Source organism: Dipodomys merriami, unplaced genomic scaffold (assembly GCF_024711535.1).
Source record: "Dipodomys merriami isolate MVZ:Mamm:240054 unplaced genomic scaffold, mDipMer1.0.p SCAF_188, whole genome shotgun sequence".
In the NCBI taxonomy this organism is placed as follows: Eukaryota; Metazoa; Chordata; class Mammalia; order Rodentia; family Heteromyidae; genus Dipodomys; species Dipodomys merriami.
Genome location: NW_027203248.1, coordinates 920,758 through 943,777, shown reverse-complemented (window position 1 = coordinate 943,777; position 23,020 = coordinate 920,758). Strand labels below are relative to the sequence as shown.

At 39.8% G+C, this 23,020-nt stretch overlaps 1 protein-coding gene across 1 annotated transcript; it reads right to left on the bottom strand.

Moving 5' to 3' along the window:
* Positions 1 to 2,639: 2,639 nt before the first annotated feature.
* Wbp4 (WW domain binding protein 4) lies at positions 2,640 to 22,851 on the bottom strand. The gene is made up of 10 exons (XM_070026680.1): positions 22,721 to 22,851; positions 21,711 to 21,783; positions 18,875 to 18,937; positions 18,664 to 18,787; positions 18,199 to 18,369; positions 14,383 to 14,429; positions 13,797 to 13,872; positions 11,381 to 11,574; positions 8,030 to 8,190; positions 2,640 to 3,004 (listed from the first exon to the last, which is right to left on the bottom strand). Coding segments are annotated over exons 1-10 (1,122 nt in total). The 5' UTR covers positions 22,723 to 22,851; the 3' UTR covers positions 2,640 to 2,793.
* Between the last annotated feature and the right edge of the window lie 169 nt (positions 22,852 to 23,020).

The window sequence follows — 23,020 nt, the reverse complement described above, 5'->3', positions numbered from 1 at the left end:
TCATGGACTTTTCTGCTTGGGCTGGATTCAAATCTCTATCCTGATTTCAGTCCCTTGAGTAGCTAGGATTACAGAGATGTGCCAACAGTGCTCAACTAGTTTTATTTTTACTATTTGGATTTTTGTAATAAAAACATATTCCCTTTATAATTTGCCAGCACATGTACAAGCTGTACATATAAAATATAGGCCAGGCATTGGTGGCTCACATGTGTAATCCTACTCAGGGTGCTAACACTTAGAAGAGAAACTGGGTGCCACTGACTTACACCAGGAGGCTCATACCAGGAGGCTGAGATCTGAGGACAGAGGCTTGAAGCCAGCCCAGGAAGGAAAGTCTGTAAGACTCATCTCTGACTGACCAACAAAATACCAGGTGGCTCAAGTGGTAGGTTGCCAGCTTTGAGCTAAAGCCCTCAGTTCAAGCCCCAGTACCAGCACAAAAAAAGAAAAGACCTGCAGAATAAAGGTCCATATCCAGCCTGGGTAGAATAGACAGAGAGTCCATCTGCAGGTAAAGCCCTAGTGGTTAGAGTATGCATGTGTGCACACACAGCTCTGGGACTGATTCCTAGCCCTGCAAATACAATACCTCCACCCAAAGGAACAAAAGTAAAAGTAGAAATCATCTTGGAGCCTGGCGCTGGTGGCTCATGCCTCTAACCCTAGCTTACTTCGGAGGCTGAGTGAGATCTGAGGATTATAGTTTGAAGTCACTCCGGGCAGTAAAGGCTGTGAAACTCATCTCTAAACACTAGAAGTGGAGCTGTGGCTCAGAGGTAGAGCACTAGCCTTTGCAAAAAGCTCAGGGACAGTGTCCAGGCCCTGAGTTCAAGCCCCACAACCCCCCCCCCAATCTTGATATCAAATACTTTTGACAAAACCCACATAACAAAACTGACAGGTTAGGTACTGTTTTTATGACTTTATATAAACATTTTGGTGTTTAACAATCGTGTTTTCTGGTAATCCTGAAAATTAGATTTCAGTTTAAGATTTATCGTGAAGTTAATGAGAAAACTGTAATTGCAAAGATACTGGTGCCAGTTTTAAAAATATGTCAGAGGCCTGAGGATATATCCCATGGACCTAAGTTCTTGCTCAGAATGTTCAAGGTCCTAGATTTTCCAGCAGCACTTATAAAAGGTAGAAAAGATAAAATAGGCAAGTATTTCACCTATAATCCATTTAACTGAATTTAACTGAAGAGTTAAGAACCCACCATGTGGGCTGGGAAGGTGGCTCAGTGGTAAGAGCACTTGCCTTGCATGCCTGAGGCCCTGGGTTCAATTCCTTAGCACCACATAAACAAAAAGAAAAAAGCTGAAGTGGCGCTGTGGCTCAAGTGGTAGAGAGCTAGCCTTGAGCTGAAGAGCTGAGGGACAGCGCCCAGGCCCAGAGTTCAGGCCTGACGACTGGACCCCAAAAAAAAAAAAAAAAAAAAAAAAAAAGAACCCACCATGTACTTCTCAGTTACATGAGAAATGAACAACCTCAAACTATTCAATACTCAAGTGTAGTAGCATGTGCCTACAATCCCAGCTACCAGCATCTGGGAGGCTATGAAGGAAGGACCTTGAGTTTGAGGCCAGCCAAGCATACACAGACCTATCCCAAAACCAAGCAAACCAACCTATGAAACACTTCTTTTCATGAAAAAGTTTAGGCTTTCACTCATAAAAACTCAAGTAATTAAACAAATCTCCAAATACTATGTTGCTAATTGACTCTGGTCAGTATCAAAAGAAAAAAAAACCCAGTATTTCATTTACTTTCATGAAGTTTTTAATAAACTACTGTTTTCTTACATATTCACTAGTAATCATAAAAAGACAAATATTTGCTACCAAAATTTAAATACTATGCAATTTATGAAAAATATCATTTTAAGAATATGCAAAAATAAAGTGAGATATCTACCTCAAATAGATCTTACCAACAACAGGGAAATTTCTAAACTGTTGAATATTGAAAACTTTCACTGAAATTAGAGACCTTACTAATTATTTTAGTTCAAGCCTTTACCTATATAGATTTAAATAAACCTTACAAGGATTTTCCACTACATATAAGTCTGATAAAAGGTTAAATGACTGGGGAACTGTGAACTGCTGGGTAACAGGGCTATTTCTTTCACCTTTACATCCCTGATTCCTAGTATGACACTTTAATGCTTAAGTAATGCTTTGTTGCTTTCCACACTGACTGGGGCAAATCAGCATTTCTGCCTTTGGTCCAGTGATTGTTCCATTTTATACTCTGCATTTGAAGTACCCGAGCTGCTCTTGGTTCTGGCCTTTGACTATAAATTAAGTAAGGTAAACCAGTATATACACATTTTCTACCTTAACCTGATAGGATTCTCAAGTTCCACTGTCACCAGGTCTGTAAATCTTCTCTGGTCTGATTTTTACTTCTCAGATCACAGTTAATATTTGTGTGCAAAAATAATGCATTTTCAATGCAAGATAAATAGGTTCATATGGGTAAGAGTGGAATAGAGGTCTTTTTTTCATGTTTTAAAATAACAGATACATAGCATCTTAAATAATTACATAATTGGCAATTTTTAGACATTGAACAATACACTGTATTACAATGCAATGTGATATATGTTTCCATTTAGGAACAAAAAATAATTTCACATGAAAAAAGATTTATTTTAATCCACCAAAAATACATTTAGAACAAATCTAAATTTTTAGCATCCAAGTTTTTTGAAGCAAACACAGAGAGAAACTTTAAGAGGCTTTAATCTCCATCTGTCCAATACATACATAAAAGCCTTTGCAACTACTGATCATCACCACCTCTCTGCCTTAAATTTCGAGATTTTCCATTTTCTAATTTTCTCTTTTTGAAGACTGGGGCTACTCCATCTGCTGCAAATCCAAGTGAAGTGACTGTTTTCTCTTTAAATACTACTTTGGGTTCCACAACATCAGCTTCTGAAGTTGATACATACTCATTTTCAGTGCTTGGAAGTTCTAAATCTACATCCTCACTGGAATACAAAGCAAAGATAAAATTATTACTTGACAGAATAGAATAAATATTCTCATATAATCCATGAGTCATCCAAGCCTCAAGATCATCTTTTTTGTAATAATGGTATAATTAGAAGGTGGTCATTCTGGAACAATAAACGATGTTAAGTGCTGATTTTATGTTCTAAGATTTTGAACTTAGCCAGGTACAAGTGTAGTCCTCACCACTCAGGAGGCTGTGATCTTCAGATCTTGGTTTGCAGCCAGCTCTGGCAGAGAGCCTGGGTAGACAAATCTAAGCAATTCTTATCTCCAAACTATAGCTGGAAGGCAATGTGGTTCAAGCAGTAGAGTGCCAGCCTTAAGTGAAAAAGCTACATAAGAGCATGAGGCCCTGAGTTCAAGCCTCAGTACAGGCACAGAAAAAAAGAGATTTTGAATTTTTAATTAGATGGACACGTAAGGAAAAGCCTCATTTATTCTTTTATTTCTCTTGCACAAATACATATCATCTTAGAAAAAGTGTTTTATATATAAACAACACAAGTACAAATAAAGAAAAAGAATGTTTAGACACTGATTTTGCCATGGACTGCGCCAAGGTTCTGAAGAATCACCTAACATAAAATAGAATCTTGCCAGACTCATGGCTGTAATCCTAGCTACTCAGGAGGCTGAGATCTGAGGATTACAGTTCGAAGCCAGCCTGGGTAGAAAAGTTGCCATGAGACTCTTATCTCCAATTAACCACTCAAACACCAGAAAGGGAGCTGTGGCTTAAAGTGGTAGAGTGCTGGCCTTGAGTAAAGGAGCTCAGGGACAGTGCCTGGCCTGAGTTCAAGCCCTGAAACCCCCCCCCCCCCCAAAAAAAATCTCGTGGTGTAGAAGACAACACAGCTGGTCTGCTGTTCTGTACGTAATCTTTCATCCACACACATGGTTCTTTATAAGTAATCTGTGATTGGTCTTAAAACCAGTAGCTGATTAATATGAGCCTATCACGGGATCTTATGCACTTATTAGAGATGGGGAATGTGTGGCCTGCAGGTTGTAAAAGGCCCTCATGGGGCTGGGAAGGTGGCTTAGTGGTAGAGCGCTTGCCTTGCATGCCTGAGGCCCTCGGTTCGAATCCTCAGCACCACATGAGCAAAAAGAAAAAAGCTGGAAGTGGCGCTATGGCTCTAGTGGTAGAGTGCTAGCCTTGAGCTGAAGAGCGGAGGGACAGCACCCAGGCCCAGAGTTCAGGCCCCACGACTGGACCCCCCCCCCCAAAAAAAAATCATTTGCCACACGATGGGACAGACTCTGACTCTTGTAATGACAATTATGTATGGCCTGTGATTGATACTGTAAAAATATCAATGGCCCTTGGAAGAGAAAAGGTTCCCCATTCTTGCTTAGGCAGGTATGATAGAGCAGGAAAGCTCATTATACCACCCATCAATCCCACAGATTTTTTTGTTGCCAGTTCTGGGGCTTGAACTCAGAGCCTGGGCACTGTCCCTGAGCTTCTTTTTCCTCAAGGCTAGCCACAGTGCCACTTCCAGCTTTGTTTATGTGGCACTGAGAAATCGAACCCAGGGCTTCCTGACTGCTAGGCAAGCACTCTACCATCAAGCCACATTCCCAGCCCCTCTGACACAGATTTTTTTGAAAAGAGCATAATGATCATTGTGTTTCATTTTCCTTCAGTGGCTGAGAATATGTAAACCTATCAGGAACTACATAGCATCAATTTGGAAACAAGTATTTTGCAGAAGAAGAGAAGCTGGCATGCAGAAAAAAGCAGATAGAAGATTTGTTTTGAAATAAAATGGTGTCTAGAACTTTTCTTAGTTGTGCTGAAATAAATATTGTTAATTTTTTGTTTTACATCCCTATTTTCCTTTAGACTGCCAGCAACCCTGTCTTTGTGTGCGTGTGTGTTTATCCTGGTATTGGGGCTTGAATTCAGGACCTTGAGGTCTTACTTGGCTTTTTTCTGCTTAACACTTGAACCACACTTCTTTCCAACTTTTTGGGTGGTTTACTTAAGTGTCATGTGGAATTTTCTGCTTGAGCTGGCTTCAAACCAAGTTCCTCAGATCTCAGTCTCTTGGGTAGCTAGGATCACAGGAGTAAGGCTGGCTCCAGTGTCTGGCAATGCTGCTTTTGTTTTGGTGGTTATAGGACTGAACGCAGAGCCTTTGTTTTCTAGGCAGATGTACTAGCACTTGAGCCACATTCCCTGCCCTTTTGCATTTTTTTTTGCCTTGGCAAGCCTAGCTCATGATGCTCCTACTTATGCCTCTATACTATATATAGTTGAGAAGTGTGAGCCACCAGGCTTGCTTTCCCCCACCTCCTTTGTGGGACAGTTTTGTTTTTTTTGGTCGGTCGTGGGACTTGAGCTCTGGGCCTGGGTGCTGTCCCTGCGCTCTTCAGCTCAAGGTGAGCGTTCTACCGCTTGAGCCACAGTGCCACATCCAGTTTTCTAGTGGTTTATTGCAGATAAGAGTCTCACTGACTTTGCTGCCCTCGCTGGTTTTGAACCGTGATCCTCAGATCTCAGTGTCCTGAGTAGGTAGGATTACAGGCGTGAGCCACTAGCGCCCGGCTTGTGGGACAGTTTTATATATACCCCAGGGTCATCTGGAACTCAAGATTCTCCTTCCCCAGCTTCCAATATACTTTAGTTTGGTGCTGGTTCTGGGACTTGAACTCAGGGCTTAGGCGCTGCCTCTTAGCTTCTTTTGCTCAAGGCCAGGACTCTTACCATTTGAACCACAGCTCCATTTCTGGCTTTGTGGTTGTTAATTGGAGGTAGGAGTTTCAGGACTTTCCTGCCCTGCCTGGCTTTAAATGTGATCCTTATATCTCAGCTTCCTGAGAGCTAGGGTTACAGGTGTGAGCAAGTCACTGGCACTCAGCTGACAAGATATTTTTTTCTAAATTAGGTAGTAATTAAAAGCTCGGTAGTAATTAATACTGGGAGTAAGTGTTCAATGAGATAGTAACTTTTATAAACTGGTGATGGAAACTCAGGTGGCATGTTTTCTGGCAAGTAATCAGGTACTGTTATATAAGATCTTAAGCCTGGCACAGAGCACACATTTAAAATCCTAGCACTTGGGAGAGGTGAAGGACTACTCTAGTCTACGAAGTGAGGCTATGTCTCAAAAATAAACAAAAGAAAATAAAGCCAGAAACCAGAAAATGATTTTGCTAGTTAACTGGATATAATAGTCTAATGGATTTGCCTGCCTGGGCTGGTTCTAAAATGTGATCTTCAGATCTCAGACGCTTGAGTAACTAGGATTACAGTATAAGCTACTGGCATCCTATAACGTGTTGTTCCCAGCTATGTTACTTAATACCTAAAGAATCCCAATTAGACTAGGACATAGACTGTCATTACTCTCATCCAAGTTCTTTTTAGTACTTAGTTTCCATACAAGGTGCATTTTGGGTGATGTGGATAGACTAATATTAGTATTACTCTATGTCATGAGAAAATAAGTCCTTTTTTTTTTTTGGTTGGTCATGGGGCCTGAACTCTGGGCCTGGGTGCTATCCCTCAGCTATTCAGCCCAAGGCTAGCACTCTACCACTTGAGCCACAGCACCACTTCTGGCCTTTTCTGTTTATGTGGTGCTGAGGAATCGAACCCAGGGCCTCATGCATGTGAGGCAAGCACTCTACCAGTGAGCTACCTTCCCAGCCCTCTCCTTTTCTTTAATGAACAGTATTAGTAAGTAATTTGCTGTAAAAACATACACAAAACAAGCATCTTATAAAGAAACATGGAGCTGGGTGCTGTTGGCTCATGCCTGTAATCCTCATTACCAGAAGTGGTGCTGTGGCTCAAAATGGTATAAGTGCTAGCATTGAGCAAAAGAGCTCGGGGACAGTGCCCAGGTCCCAAGTTCAAACGCCATGACCACCATGACTACCACCACCACCACCACCACCAACAACAACAAAAAGAAACATGGAGATGTGAAACTTGGGGTGTCTTCTTACTTTCATGGTATAAATGTTCCTAAGAATTAAATTGAACAAATAAATAATATAAATCAGGTTACATTATTATCACGACTTTAACTGCTAACAAACTTGTGTTGGGTATTGGCTTAAAAACTCTGAAGTGTAGAAAGCCATTTTCAAGAGAACAATGCTAAAGCATTTACATATGCACGTTTCTGAGAATAATGAGGTTTGAAAACATGAAAATCTGACTGTGTTGTTATCAGAAGTATGTTTTGGCAATGAAACCTGTTTTAAGAAGGGAGGAGGGAGTAAGAAAGAGGAATTGGGGAATTTAATCGAAATATCTTTGTAAATATTTGGAAATATCACGATGAAACCCTTCTCATGTACAACCACTATATACTAGATAAAAAAAAAGAAGTGTAATGTTTTGATAGGAACTGGAGCTTAGTTTTACTACTGCCTTACATCTTAAAATATTTAGTTAGAAAAAATAAAAAAATTCTAGAACTAAAAGAATGAACTATACTTTATTAGTGCCAGTAGTGGGGCTTGATCTCAAGGCCTACCTGCTGTCTCTTAGCTTTTTTGTTCAAGGCTGGTGTTTTACCACTTGCTGAAGTGGCTCCACTTTTGACCTTTTGGCAGTTAACTGGAAATAAAGAGTTTCATGGACTTTCTTGCCCAGGCTGGCTCTGTGCCTTCTCAGATCTCAGCTTACTGCGTAGTTAGGATTACAGGTCTGAGCCACTGGCTTGTGAGCTCTACTTCTTTTTTTTTTTTTTTTTTTGGGTCCGGTCATGGGGCCTGAACTCTGGGCCTGGGTGCTGTCCCTCAGCTCTTCAGCTCAAGGCTAGCACTCTACCACTTGAGCCACAGTGCCACTTCCGGCTTTTTTCTTTTTGCTTATGTGGTGCTGAGGAATCGAACCCAGGGCCTCGGGCATACAAGGCAAGTACTCTACCACTGAACCACCTTCCCAGCCCTGTGAGCTCTACTTCTAATGGAATTACAGAATTACTGAAATGTATAATACTTGTCATAAGAGTGATATTGAAATTTCAGGTACTTACTGAGATTCAACCTCTTGTTTGATTTCTTGCCATTCTCCATATGGGTTTGTTTTTTTAAGAGGTTTGGATTTTTCTTCCTTTGGACTTGAATTCTGTTTTTGAGTAGTTTTTTCTTTCTTTGATTCTGGCTCTGTTCTTTTGTTACTGTTTTTATTTTTTTCCTAAAATGTAAAAAGCAATAAATAACACTTGATAAAAACAAACATCTTCCTTTTTTTTGGTGCTAATGGCTTGAACTCAAGATCTCAAGCTCTTGCTTAGCTTTCTTGCTCAAGGCTAACACTTGACTACCTGAGCCTCACCTCCATTTCTATCTTTCTAGTTCTACCCAGGCTGGCTTCAAATTGAGATCTTCAGACCTCAGCCTCCTGAGTAGGTAGGATTACAGGAGTTGAGTTACCAATATCTGATACAAACTTTTTTAGGTTCTTGGAAATGTTTTGTTACAGATTTATAAATGATACATTAACAGTTTACATTTATAAGTAACAATAAATGTACACAGACAAGCATAGGTTTTAAGTTTAAATTTTTATTCATTTTCATTTATTCATTCATTCATTCATTTTGTGCTGGTCCTCTGGGGCTTGAACTCAGGGCTGGGGCAATGTCCTTGAGCTTTAATTGCTCAAGGCTATCACTTTACCACTTGAGCTGCAGTTCAACATCTGGTGTTTTGGTGGTTAGTTAGAGAAAAGAGTCTCATGGACTTTCCTGCTTGGACTGACTGAACCATGATCCTCAGAGCTCAGTCTCTGAGTAGCTAAGACTATAGGCATGAGCCACCAACATCTGGCTTCCACTTCTTTGTAAAGAGGCTGAACAGATATAAATCACTAGTACCTGGCCCATGACTTTCTCTTTTTTTTTTTTTAATCGTCAAGGTGATTTATAGAGGGGTTACAGTTACGTAAGGTAAAAAGTACATTTCTTGTCAAACTTGTTACCCCTTCCCTCATTTTCCTCCTACTTTCCCTCCTCCCCCTTAATAAAACATTTTTGTAGAGGTTCAATAGGTTATAATACTTTATACTTTTGATTCATATGCAATGACGATCCCTTCCTCTGGGGATCACATCACTTTCTACACTAACCATTCTTCCTTATATAATCCAAGGCCTCTGGGCACTACTGTTGTCACTGATTACTTTGGCAGCAACTAAATCACCATCTGTACTTAAATTCCTGTAGTTGTCTAAAAACCTTAAGAATATTCTGATCTCTTTGGTGGTTCCCAACTCTTAATTTCTTTATGAGTGAGAAAACTGAAGCTAAAGGCATGATTGTTTCAATTTTCTTTCGGTCACCAACTTTTGATCACAGCTTCTCACAGAAAATAAATACCTTACCTTCTTATTTAAAAAAAATCACTTCTAGTTTAAAACCTATGTATCTACTCTGATTGATATTCTCTTTTCCTTCCTTTGAAGTCCTTCTCAAGGGAAAAAAAATCTATCATTATGATTCAATACTTGGTCACTATCCTATTATATGAATTGTACTTCTTTTTCTCTCTTTTTGGTTGGGGCTTTAAACTTGTAATTCTCTTGCTTTAGCTTACCAAGTGATAGTATTACAGACATGCGCCACCAAGTCTATAGATTCTATTTTTCATTTCATGTCCCAGCCACATAACTACTTTTTTACCATCTATAATCAGTTCTGCTACCTAAAAATCTAGAGAAACTTTTAGAAGGGCATGCAAAGACTTCCTGTCAATTGAGTATATATATTTCCTTTTCTTCAGTTAGCTAATCCTCAAAATACTCTGGGACATTAAAATATTTTGGAGAAGTAGAGTGGCTCAAGTGGTAGAGTGCCAGCCTTGAGCTTAAAAGCCAAGTGAGAGAGTAATGCCCTGAGTTCAAGCCTCACTACTTGCACACATACAAGAAAATGCTGAGTTCTGGTAGCAGAGGCCTGTCATCCTAGTTGTTCATGAGGCAGAGATCTGATGATCACAGTTCAAAATCAGACTGGTCAGGAAGTCCATGAGATCCTTATCTCTAAGAAATCACCAAAAAGTTGGAAGTGGACCTGTAGATCAGAGTGGTTGAGCACAAGCCTTGAGTGAAAAAACTGACAGCTATCAGGCTCTTGGTTCAAGCTCCAGTAGTCATACAAAAATACTAATTTTTTTTGTTCGTTTTGCTTTTCTGCAAACTTCCTATCCCTCTTTCCCATTCTACCTTGTGGGTTGCTTTTTTTTCTGCCTGTTAATTAAAGGTTTAATGTCCCACATGGTTCCCCAAGTTTAATCTCCTAGGCTATATCACCTCTTCTGAAAACTAAAGTACCACTAGTGGGTAAATGATATGCAAGTTCATATTTCTAGTCCAGATGTGCAGAGTGGCCTTTAGAGACAACTCTGAAATATTAGGGGCTTCTCAAATTTAGGACTCAAGTAGTGAGTACAACCATTTACGCAGCTGCCAGAATACAGTACTCTCTGCCTTTTATCTTTGGTGATTGTGTCTCAAGATTCATGGTAGATATCTAAAATCATGAACAGAACTAAACTCTCTGTATATTTTTTATGCATATATTCCTGTTTAATTTATAAAGTAGTCATAGTGCCGAGTATAGGTGACTCATGCCTATAATCATCTTTACCCATGAGGTTGACCTCAGGATTGCAGTTCAAAGCCAGCCTGAGCAGACCAATTTGAGAGATTCTTATGAACAATTAATCAGCAAAAAGCTGGAAGTGGAGCTGTAGTTCAAGTGGTAGAGTGACAGCCATGAGGGAAAAAGCCCAGTGAGACCATGAGACCCCCTATGCTTAAGCTCCAATACTGGCAAAAACAAAACAAACAAACAGTAAAAAACTAATAAAAATAACAAGAATAATAAAATATAACAATTATAAATGATATTTCAAGCTAGGCACCAGTGATTCACACTTGTAATCCTACTCCAGAAGCTGAGACCGTAAAGATCTTGGTTCAAAGCCAGCCCAGGCAGAAAAGTCTGAGAGACTTCATTTCCAAAAGAGCCAGCAGAAGACTAGTGATAGGCATGGTTCAAGTGGAATAATGGCAGCTGTAAACAACAAAGCTGAGTGAGTGAGGTCTCAAGTACTGGCCAAGAAAAAAAAACAACAAAAAAAACTTCAACATGATACTCAGAATAGCATAGGATTTAAAACTTATTATTTCTGGAATTTTCCATTCAATATTTTCAGACCTTCTGAATATGAATAACCAAAAACCATGGAAAGCAAAACTGGTAAGTGTGGCAATACAAACTTGTTTAAATTTACTTCTACCTTATTACAAAAGACTGAAGAAGTGCTACCAAGGTTTCTGATAAAACCAATAAACTTACATGAAAAGTAAATCAAGACCCTACCTTAAACGTTATTTTTAGCTTTTCTCTTTCTGTTGGAATCTCTCCTTCTGCCTCTTGTTCTCCAGTGGAGTCACTACGTGAAACTGAAGATTTGGATTCTTCCAGAGAGCCAACTGATTTTTCATCTACTGTACTTTTAGAAGGCACATCACCAGCATGTGGAATAAAGTCATCAGGTTTTTCCCATTTGGATTCTGCCCAACATATTTTAATAGTCAGATTATTCAGTTAGTAATTCTACTTAAGAAGTAACTTCTATGCCAGTCATTTGAAATTATTAGTCAATGATATCTCATCTATTTTATACTATTACTTTATTAAATTAATAAGATTAGTAAGATTTTCCAAGTTTCTTAATTTTCTTTCAGAAATGTATTTCAAATATCTTAGATTTACTACTTGTATAAATAGTAACTAATGGAAAGACAGACTTGACAACTGGTTGATACTATTCAGGATGTTCATAATTTATCTAACAATCAATTCAGTAAAATTACTGATAATGAGATTTCCTGTAATTCGCTTATTCCTGGGATTTTCACAAAGTGAAATTATACTAGAAAGATTTGAATGAATAAGATTTGGCATTTATAGTGGGGGTAAATCTTAGTTGATTGAACTCTACTGCCATCTAGTGTTTCACTGGGCTTTTAGTAAAACCATTTCTAATGTCATTATTCCCTATTTTTAGTTTAGTGAAAATGAGAGATTCCCTTTTTCATTCATTGTTCAACTGAGACAGTTTTAACAGTCTATTTTGAAACAGACTATTAAACAATTACACTTGTCCAGGCATCAACTGAAATAATTCAAGGTAAATCAGTATGCAGAGCACCTTAATATATGCAGGCACTAATGAAAAATATTATTTTATCTATATTTCACACAAGTTGGGCAGGAGATAAAGTGGTAGAATATCTGCATACCAGGTATGAGGCCCTGAATAGCACTACCGAAAAATATATTCATATAAGTAACAAAAAGTATTTTCAAAATATAATTTATTAAGCCCATACTGTGTACCAGACACTTTTCTGGGAACTTTACTGATAACTAACCCTCAAGACATACAGACTACATGTAATCATCTCTCTTTCTCTCTCCCTTTTTAACTGAAGACAGATTATATATTCTGACTTCACTGGTGAAGAAAAGCTGTAAACTGATTCTAAACCCTATTAAATTTTCTGAGTATTTATAAACATTCAGCACTTTAGTTTTACTGAGAAAGAACTATAGTTATCATTGGGAAGGATAAGAACCTACATGGAAGTTAAAAGGCCAATTGGAACCACATAGGGAGATATTGTCTCAACATTCTCCCATCCAAAAGAGAAAAAAAAAAAGTAAAAGAAAGTTCAAGGGGGCTGGGAAGGTGGCTCAGTGATAGAGTGCTTGCCTTGCATGCATGAGGCCCTGGGTTCCATTCCTTAGCACCACATAAGCAAAAAGAAAAAAGCCGGAAGTGGTGCTGTGGCTCAAGTGGTAGAGTGCTAGCCTTGAGCTGAAGAGCTGAGGGACAGCGCCCAGGCCCAGAGTTCAGGCCCCACAACCGGACCCAAAAAAAAAAAGTTCAAGGAGCTAGGGATATATTTCAATGAGAATGTCTAGTATGTGTGAGGACCTAGGTTTGAAACCAAAGCCAGCAAGTAAGTTTAAGTGATATATAAGGCACCTTTGAATGAAATGATTATATCTCTAAAATTATACACTAAGTTATCGCTGGGAGCTACTCAGGAGTCTGAGATCTGAAGATGGAGGTTTGAAGCAGCCTGGTCAGAAAAGTCCTTGAGACTAATCTCCAATTAACTACCAGAAAACCAGAAGTGGTGGCTCAAAGTGGTAGAACGCTAGCTTTGAGTGAAAAAGCTCAAGGGTAGTGTCCAGGCCCCGAGTTCAAGCCCCACGACTGCCAAAAAGAAAACAAAGTTATTTTAGAAAAAGTTAAAGCTGTACTAAAAAAGTATTTAACATGTTTTACTGAATGTAACATTAAATTGCATGTGGGAATCATTTTTACTTTTCTATTCTTTTTGTTGTTGTTGTTGTTGGTTGTGGGGCTTGAACTCTGGGCCTGGGCACTGTCCCTTAGCTCTTCAGCTCTACCTCTTGAGCCACAGTGCCACTTCCAGTTTTCTGAGTGGTTTATTGGAGATAAGAGTCTCATGGACTTTCCTACATGGGTTGGCTTTGAACCGAGATTCTCAGATCTCAGCCTCTTGAGTAGCTAGGATTACAGGATTACTGGTGCCTGCTTGCTTTTCTACTTTCATCTGTTTTTAAATTACAAAAGAATATATGTTTGCCATGCAAATGTATTTTACAGTGAAGTTCCCAAGTTCAGATGATCATAAGAATGCTACCATGCACTTTCGGTACCATCTGGACAGTTAAGGCAATCAAAAGTAATACTTACCTCCTGTTTCTACATTGTAGTAATAGGTATAACCGTCTTCACTTAAACCTTCTACCCAAATGGACTTTTCTGTTGTCTAATAGAGAAAAAGAAAAGAAAAAACAAAACAAAACCCAGAATTAACTGAAAAGAATGAAACTGGCTATACTACATGACTAAGACAGATTTAGCCACTCTTTCTTTTCCATTTGACACCTGGAAATTAGGGGTGGTGACGTGGATCATGGCCAGGCAGCTTGGTTTTTGCAGTCATGTGCCAACTTTCAAGTTGAGAATTTACCCCTGAAAGCCAGGAAGTCCATTCAGATGGCGAGGGACATGTGGTAACAAAGGACTGCAAACCAAGTAATAATATTTACCCTGCACAGAATTTTTGGATATAATCACTGTTTCATCTCTATCCAGACTTTATTATTTTCCTGCCCAGCTTTTTAACAAAAGGATAACAGGAAGAAAGGAATAAAGCTGGGATAGGTAAGGGGAAGATGCTCATTTGGAAGAAAAAAAATTTAACAAAATACCGTAAAACCACCACAATTTGAACACTTTAAAGAATAAAGCAAAAACACAAATGTGCCTCAGTTACCTTTTTTAAGTTTCCTTGGAATCCTTCTGGTTTCTCCCACTGAGATGCTTAAAACAAACATTATTGCATTTATGAAATTTTTTTGCTTAAAAGTAAAACTCTAAAAAATTTGTCAAAAATTTATAAGATAATCATTGTAAACACTATCGATATAAACATTAAAAAAAGCAACATATACCAGCACAATTATATAGAAGACTATGAGTGCTATGTAATTAATAAGAAATGATATAATAAAGAATCAGAAATTACTGGAACTTCCATAGACTTATGGAAGTTTTCCCGTAAGGGACATCGTCTGTCTCCCAAAGATTTCACGGAGGGACTGGGAAGGTGGCTCAGTGGTAGAGCGCTTGCCTTGCATGCATGAGGCCCTGGGTCCGATTCCTCAGCACCACATAATCAAAAAGAAAAAAACCAGAAATGGCCCTGTGGCTCAAGTGGTAGAGCGCTAGCCTTGAACTGAAGAGCTGAGGGACAGCGCCCAGGCCCAGAGTTCAGGCTCTATGACCAGACGGCCCTCCCCCCCACAAAAAAAAAGACTTCAGGGAATCTAGGCTTGATGGGGGTGTCTTTTTGTTATCTTGGGGCAAGGGAGAAGGAGAGAAGATGAACAAGGTAAAGTGTTCAGGAATAAAAAGCAAATTATCGCTGTGGGCAAGCATATATAATAGGACGATGAAAAAGGGAAGCATTAAGAGGGGTAAAGAAGTGGTTTCTTAGAAAAATTTGAAAAAATACATATGCCCAACATATAATTATCTATGCTATGGTCATTGTTGAAATCCAATGTGGATTTCACTTAGGACTCTATAAAACAAATTCTGATAAATACATTAGTGCTTGGCCCAGAAATGACTTCAAAGATCAAAATTGCTATTTCAAGTTTTTCCAGGATTAATTTTCTGATTCTCCTGATCTATTTTCCTGACCAGTCTTAATCGTTTGCTAGCTTTTCTTCTAGCTAAGCCGTTTCCTTTAATATATATATACTACTCACCTAGCTTACTTCTTGTTCCGTTTTCTCTATAATCTCAAATGTTGCTGAAGGTTAACATACTGTATCTGTAAATTTAATTTAGCTCCCTAAATCCATTTTCAAATGATTTCTGTAGGTACTTCAAACTGAATTAATTACTTTCCCCCTTAAGTTTATTTCTGGTTCCTATAAATGTTTTTTTTTTTTTCTTTTTCTTTTAGTGCTAGTACTAGAGTTTGAATTCAGAGCCTGGGTGCTGTCCCTTAGCTTTTTTTTGGTTCCAGTTAAGGCATGGGTCCTGTCCCTTAACTTTTTTGCTCAAGGCTGTACTCTAGCTCCTGAATCACAGACTCCATTTCTGGCTTTTTGATGGTTAATTGGAGGTTATGAGTTTCACAGACTTTCCTGCCTAGGCTGACTTGGAACTGGGATCCTCAGATCTCAGCCTCCTTAGCAGCTAGGTTTACAGTATGAGCCACTGATGCTTAGCTGGTTCTTGTATGCATGTCAGCCAATCCCAAGGATTATATATAGAAGCCACTAGCACGTGGCTTTTTTTTTTTAAAGTGGGGCTTTGTACTTAATAGCATATACTCTGGCCTGGCTTTTCTGCTTACAGGTAGAACTCTACCAGCTGAGCCTCACTGCAGTTGGGCAATATGCTAGTTAACTGGAGGTAAGAATCTCAGGGATTGGTTTACCTGGGCTGGTTCTGAGCCTTAATCCTCAGAACTCAGCCTACAGAGTAGATAGTATTATAAGCATGAGCGATTGCTTTTGGAATACTGCTATAATTTCTTAATCTACTGAAATATGATTCAATTAAAGTATTAACCAGTGTATGCACTGTGTCAAATGCTACACAGAAATGGTAAGATGGGCTGGGAAGGTGGCTCAGTGGTAGAGTGCTTGCCTTAAATGCATGAGGCCCTGGGTTTGATTCCTCAGCATCACATAAGCAGAAAAAGCCGGAAGTGGGGCTGAGGCTCAGGTGGTAGAGTGCTGGTCTACAGCTGAAGAGCTGGGGGACAGCGCCCAGGCCCAGAGTTCAGGCCCCACAATCGACCAAAAAAAAAAAAAAAAAAAAAAGGTAAGACATCATTCTTAATGTCCTTGGAGATCAGCTCAAAAGAACTTCCTGTAGGGCTGGAGATTAGGTCAGTGGAAGAGCACTTGCCTAGCAAGTGCAAGGCCATGACATGAGTCCTTAGGGATGGGGAGGAGTAATTCCTATGATAATCTCTCAGATCTACAAAACCACAATGAGTTCTTCCTTACTTTGAGCCACTACATAATCTTTAGATTTATTTAGTACTTGAGAACTCTTCCTGTATCTAATTTATGTGTTTCTGTCAGTACTATATTTCATATCTCTGGAGAGTAAAATAAAATTTATCATATCTCGAGATATCCCACAATTTATTTATCCCACAATTACATGAATTAAAAATATCACTATCAGTGTTTTTGTTATTGGGTTTTTTTTTTTTTTGGGTCCGGTCGTGGGGCCTAAACTCTGGGCTTGGGTGCTGTCCCTCAGCTCTTCAGCTCAAGGCTAGTGCTCTACCACTTGAGCCACAGCACCACTTCCAGCTTTTTTCTTTTTGCTTATGTGGTGCTGAGGAATCGAACCCAGGGCGGCCTCATGCATGCAAGGCAAGCGCTCTACCACTGAGCCACCTTCCCAGCCCCAGGGTTTTGTTTTTTAGTTTTAGCAAAGATTTATTTTAGTAAAACAGTTGAAAGTATGAAGAAATGGAGAGACAAACATTTCCTTCTGTCTGCAGGAATTGGGAGTCAAAGACGCCTCAATATTAGTTTTTAAGGAAAACAATGTTTTTTATATTAGTAACTGAAAAATCCCCTTGTGTATTTTATTGGAACTGATATCTGACACTAATATAAAGAACTTCACAAAAAAGAAACCGTTTCTGAGGCTGGTGTGGTAGAAAACACTTGAAATTCCAGCACTCATGAGGATCACGAGCTTGAGGCTAGCCTGAACAAAAAGCATGAACCTGCTTCAAGAAACCAAAACAAAACAAACAAATAAGATAGGAGGTATGATTCAAATGGCAGTGTTTGCCTAGTAAGCTTGAGGCCCTAAGTTCAAAACTCAGTATTCCAAGAGGAAACAGAAACGATAACAGCAGCAGCAACAACAGTCAGTTTCTGGCTCCCAGATTGCTTCTGTACAGATAAATCTTTCACAGAGCACTTTATTTCAAAAACACTTATAATATCTCAGGAAGTTTTGGAAAATGTTATTTCAAATTGGGCTTGGTGGTGCATGCTTGTAAATCCCAGCACTCTGGGAGGCAGGAGAATCATGAGTTCTAAAATAAGCCTGGGCTACAAAGCATATTCAGACTAGCCCATGTTACAAGTCTCTGATTTAATCTTCCTCTCTAATGTCTTATTTCCATGTAAAATGTTTTATATCTGTATAGTTCATACTTTCCTAAGATTTTATTGGGAAAATATAAAGCTTGTCTTTGTAAGACATAAGTATGATATTCGCATCAAGTAATTATGTAAGATTTCATTTTGACATGTCCATACATGCAATGTACCTTGATCAAATTTTTCTCCCTCTATACTCTCCCTCAAACTTCATGCTTGTGTCCCCACCCTACTCCCTACCAATTACAACAGGCTTCATTGTTCCACTTTTATACATGATGGGTATTTTTTTAAAGGCAAAATGATTTTCTAAGTTAAAAAATGCAGTTAGATTTCCATCACTTACATATAAATTAAAAATCCTAACAGAAAACAGTTCTGTTATACGAGTGAAAGTATTCTCTACTAGTTCTATGTACATTTAAATGACATACCTCCTGTGATGAGATCATAATAGTAATGGTAACCTTCAGAAGTTATGCCTTCTACCCATCTACCCTTTGAAGGATCTTTTTTCTTCTTTTTCTTCTTTTCTTTCTGTTGATTTGATGAAGAGGTGGGTGGGGTAGTGCTGGCTATTGGTGATTTGCTTGGCTCTGGAATTTCTAGAGAAAAGGTGAATGAAGTCTGAAGGAGCTAAAGTAACTTTTCTATATGCTGTCACAGAATTGTCGTAATGCTCTTTCAGTCAGAAGCCTCATAATGCCCAATGCAGTGGAGGCACGCCTGTAATCCCAGCTACTTAGAAGGAATATGGGGATGATGTTGAGTTTGAGACCAGCCCAGACAATACAGTGAAACTGAGCACCAAGCATTCATTGGTAGCTCACACCTGTAATCCTAACTACTCAGGAGACTGAGACCTGAGGATCCAGGTTTGAATCCAGCTGCCCTTTTACCTGATTCTAAGCCAAGCCTTTTCAAATCCTCCTGGTATGCTTTCAGAGCAGCTGCCTCCATTGCAGCAAACTCCTTTGATGCTTTTTCTTCTTCTTTTGCCTTATCCAGGCTTTTCTGTTTAATCTACATAAGACACATAAAAGTGAAAGTGAGAGAAAGGACTGACTGAAATTATTCAGAACTGTTAATAAAGAACGAAATTTAAACTACCTCACTGATCCTTTTTGCCACATTTTCCTTATGATTCTTTCCTCTTTCATGAAATTCAATGCTCTTGAAAAGGAGAAAAAAAGTAACATTAAATAACTTAAAATCCACAGCAAAAAATGAAAAATTTGGCAGAAAAGAAATTATTTTTACAGGAACTTAACTACACCCTCAGTAGATTTCTTCTGGTTCTTAAACCATGATGACTATGTTAATGAGATAAAAACACAAGGTATTTTTTAATGCCTAATCTGGTGAATATGATTCTAATAAGACCAAAGAACAGAAATTTTAAAAAATTACCATTAAGTAGTTGTACAAAGGAGTGCAATCCATAAGTCAGGTTCTAAGCACAATGCTTCTTGGAAAATTTATTTTTATTTTGTTTGGTTTTTTTTTTTTTAACTGTATTTTTTTTTGTCTTTTCTTTTTTGGTACTGGGGATCGAACCCAGGAAAATTTATTTTTAAAGAAACAATTGTGGGGGCTGGGAAGGTATCTCAGCGGTAGAGTGCATGCCTTGCAAGCATGAGGCCCTGGGTTCCATTCCTCAGCACCAAATAAACAGAAAAAGCTGGAAGTGGCGCTGTGGCTCCATTGGTAGAGCGCTAGCCTTGAGCTGAAGAGCTGAGGGACAGTGCCCAGGCCCAGAGTTCAGGCCCACGACCAGCAAAAAAAAAAAAAAAAAAAAAAAATCCCCCACAGTATAACCCCTGCTTTCACTGTAAAAAGAAAAAAAAAAAAAAAAAAAAGAAAGAAACAATTGTGAAGATAAAATAAAACCATTTCTAGCTACTCTACAGTGATTGGGAGAATCCTGCTTAAGGTTAGCATGGAGAAAAAAATGAGGAAACTTTTTCTAAAAAATAACTAAAAAAAAAGGCCGAAGATATGGCGTAAGTTTTAGTAGTATAGAACAAAAATAGCATGAGGTTATAAGTTGAATTCTTGATATTACCAAAAATCCCAAAAACTGGTGCAAAAGAGGGTATCAATATACTGTGTCCTATAACTATATATACATAGAAATAATGGGAGGGTATACAATAAAAAGAAAAGCGAGGGGCTGGGAAGGTGGCTCAGTGGTGGAGTGCTTGCCTTGCATGCATAAGGCCCTGGGTTCGATTCCTCAGCACCATACAAACAGAAAAAGCCAGAAGTGGTGCTGTGGCTCTAGTGGTAGAGTGCTTGCCTTGAGCTGAAGAGCTGAGGGACAGTGCCCAGGCCCAGAGTTCAGGTCCAAGACCGCAAAAAGAAAAAAAAAAGAAAAGAAAAGCAAAAATATTTAGAATAATGGTTACATAGTAGATGGGTCAGGGATGGGCAAGTATTATTACCTATTTAAGCAACCAGAAATTCTCTCTAAATTACAAGTATCTGGCTAATGCAATTACAAATTCCTGACAAGCTCTGAAAAATAAGTTCTGTCAATCAAATATTATATGATGCATTAACTGAGCTATTCTAAAAATACTACTGTGAATTCCACTTTATCGCTTTTTAAAAGTGACAATCATCTCTATTTCTCATATGTTGTTTCCTAAAGTTAATTACAATCGAACAAAGTATACAATATTAAAGGACCAGCAAAATTAAATTTTGTTTCTAATTAAAGGTTAAAGCTGTGTTTTAGCAATTCAAGGAAGATGAAGAAAGTCTTCACTGGACAGGATTATTTGCCATTGTTAACTCATATTCATTTAATGTCTATATACCTTGAAGGAAGGAGGACTTTTATTAGTGATTTGTGTAGTTTTAAGAAACTCTTATCATTTATTGGTGAGGATATCCCAACTAAAATAGTCAAGAACTTCAGCAACTATTCAAAAAGACCAAAACAAAACAGAACCTCCTCCTCCCCTAAACCCTAAAAATCATTTGCTTTTTACTTTTTTTGTGAATTCAGGTCCTTGCAATCTAAAATAAATTGTCTACTAGGGAAATATAGGACAAAGCAGCACAAAGATAGGACTCAAGATTCTTTTTTTTTGTTGTTGGTTGTGGGATTTGAACTTCTGGGCCTGAGCTCTGTCCCTAGGCTCAAGGCTAGTGCTCTATCACTTGCGCTACAGTGCCACTTCCGTTTTTTTTTTTTTCTAGTGGTTAATTGGAGATAGGAGTCTCATGGACTTTCCTGCCCAGGCTGGCTTTGAACCTAGATCCTCAGATCTCAGCCTCCTGAGTAGCTAGGATTACAGGAATGAGCCACCAGAGCCTGGCTAGGACTAGGATTCTTTTGTGTATCTAACTCTACCAAGGAAGGTTATGAATACACAGAGATAATCTAGTTTTGATGTAGTATGTGGCAGTACTATTGATATGCATGTGGTTTTTTGCCTTATGTCTTGAATCTAGACTATAAGTGATAAAAGTGCTTCACAGAGTTGCTATAACAATAATAATGTATTTAACTGAGTTGCTATTTTTTATATATCATGAGTGGGAATAATGTTCTTTAAAAGTCAGCATCAAACATTTTAATTATCTATAGAGGAAACACTACAAATGATTTTATGTTTTAAGAGCTTTCTTGTTTGTCTCTGTAGGAACAGTATTACAAACAGTACCATTTTAATGTAGATGTTTCACAAACATGGACAACATTACCCACTCATTGTCCATTTCCTCAAAGGTCACAGAAATAATTTGGCTTTATAGTCAAATTTAGATCCATGAAAAATTCACACAGCTTTCATAAAGGGAATAACAGAAACATTTCAATGTTGTGACGAATCAAAAGCAATGCATATGAAAATGCTTTGTAAACTCTGAACTAAGATTTAAAAAAAGCCACCACTTCACACAAGCACATTATTATTAAGAGTGGGGATGATCATACAGGCCTATTGTCTGCTATCCAGCACTTGCAGTAATCACAGAATTTCTTTGGCTGAGACTTCCAGTAGTCGGCCCTGAAAAAGAGAAAAACAAGTTTTAAGTTTAAAAATCTTAAAAGGTTAGGAAAAAACAAACAAACAGCAAAACTCGCATGCTTCCATCTTTATTTTTTCTGAACTATAAGCATTGGCAACTCAAATGTTTTCTTCGTGAAAGCCCCGTTTTATTATTGATGTGACTGAAGCAGTTAAGGGGAAGTCTGTTGCCAGTGGAGGAGAAAAAATCAGCATAGATTTATTATAAACCGCCTTAAATAAAACAACTACGGAAATGAACGTCTCAGGGAAGACAATCCATATTTATCCTTTCCATTCCTTTCTGATGCTGCTGTAACCCCGGCCTGCAAAAACTAAGTCTGCCTCAAATCAAGTTATTCCCAGCAGAACAACGAGGCCCAAGACTATTTTGGGTAAAGATCCTGCTTCCTCGGAGGCCGTCAGTCCCAGCAGATTTTGAAGGGTTGGGACGAGCCCAGGGACCTCTCCCATCACCGCCCCAAAGGAGGAAAGCCGTGACGCGACGTGGGGGCTGGCCGTCTTGGGGGGTGGAGGAGGAGGGGGGGCCGGGATGGCTTGCAACCCAACCCCGAAGTTTCACAATTCCCCGGGACTCGGGCGCTTCACACACGCGAGGGGCTCCTCGGAGCCCCGCCGACGGCAGGAGCCGAGCGCCGCGACCCCGGAGGCCGCCCGCCCGCCCGCCCGCCCATCCCGCCCGCAGCCGCCACGCACTGCGGCCTTCCCAGCCCGGACCCTGGGCCGCGCGCGGGCTGCTCGGGCGCCGGCCCGGCGGGTCCCCGGGCGGGTCCCGCTCCGGGCCCCGGTCCCGAGCGAGTTAAGAGCGCGTCCGTCCCGCCCCCGGCCGGAGGAGGGCGGGGGGAGGAGGAGGAGGAGGAGGAGGCCCGCTCCGGGAAACAACACCTCCTTGTCGAGAGCTCGGGACCCAACTCACATGACCGCGCGGTCGCCCGGGATCCGACCAGCACTCGCGCTGCCCCGGCCCCAGCGAGCCTAGGCAGGGCACAGCCACCGCGCCGAGGCCCACGCCGAGCCTCCCTCTCCAGCCCCGGACGGGGGTGGGGCTGGGGACGGGGTGGGGCAGCGCGGCCTGCTTCCCGGCTACGGGTACCCCGACGGCCCAATCCGCGTTCGCAGCCTCCTCTCCTCCCCTCCCCCGCCGGGGCGGGACTCCGGGCCCCGGGGAGGTGGGGTTGATATAAAGGGGTGGAGGTCAGCGAGACGGGGCGTAAGC

Coding starts and splice junctions, on each gene's coding strand:
- Wbp4 (XM_070026680.1), bottom strand. Junction 13,873..14,382: donor TCCAAGGAAACTTAAAAAAG/GTAACTGAGGCA, acceptor TTTCTCTATTAG/ACAACAGAAAAGTCCATTTG. Junction 11,575..13,796: donor CTACAATGTAGAAACAGGAG/GTAAGTATTACT, acceptor TATGTTGGGCAG/AATCCAAATGGGAAAAACCT.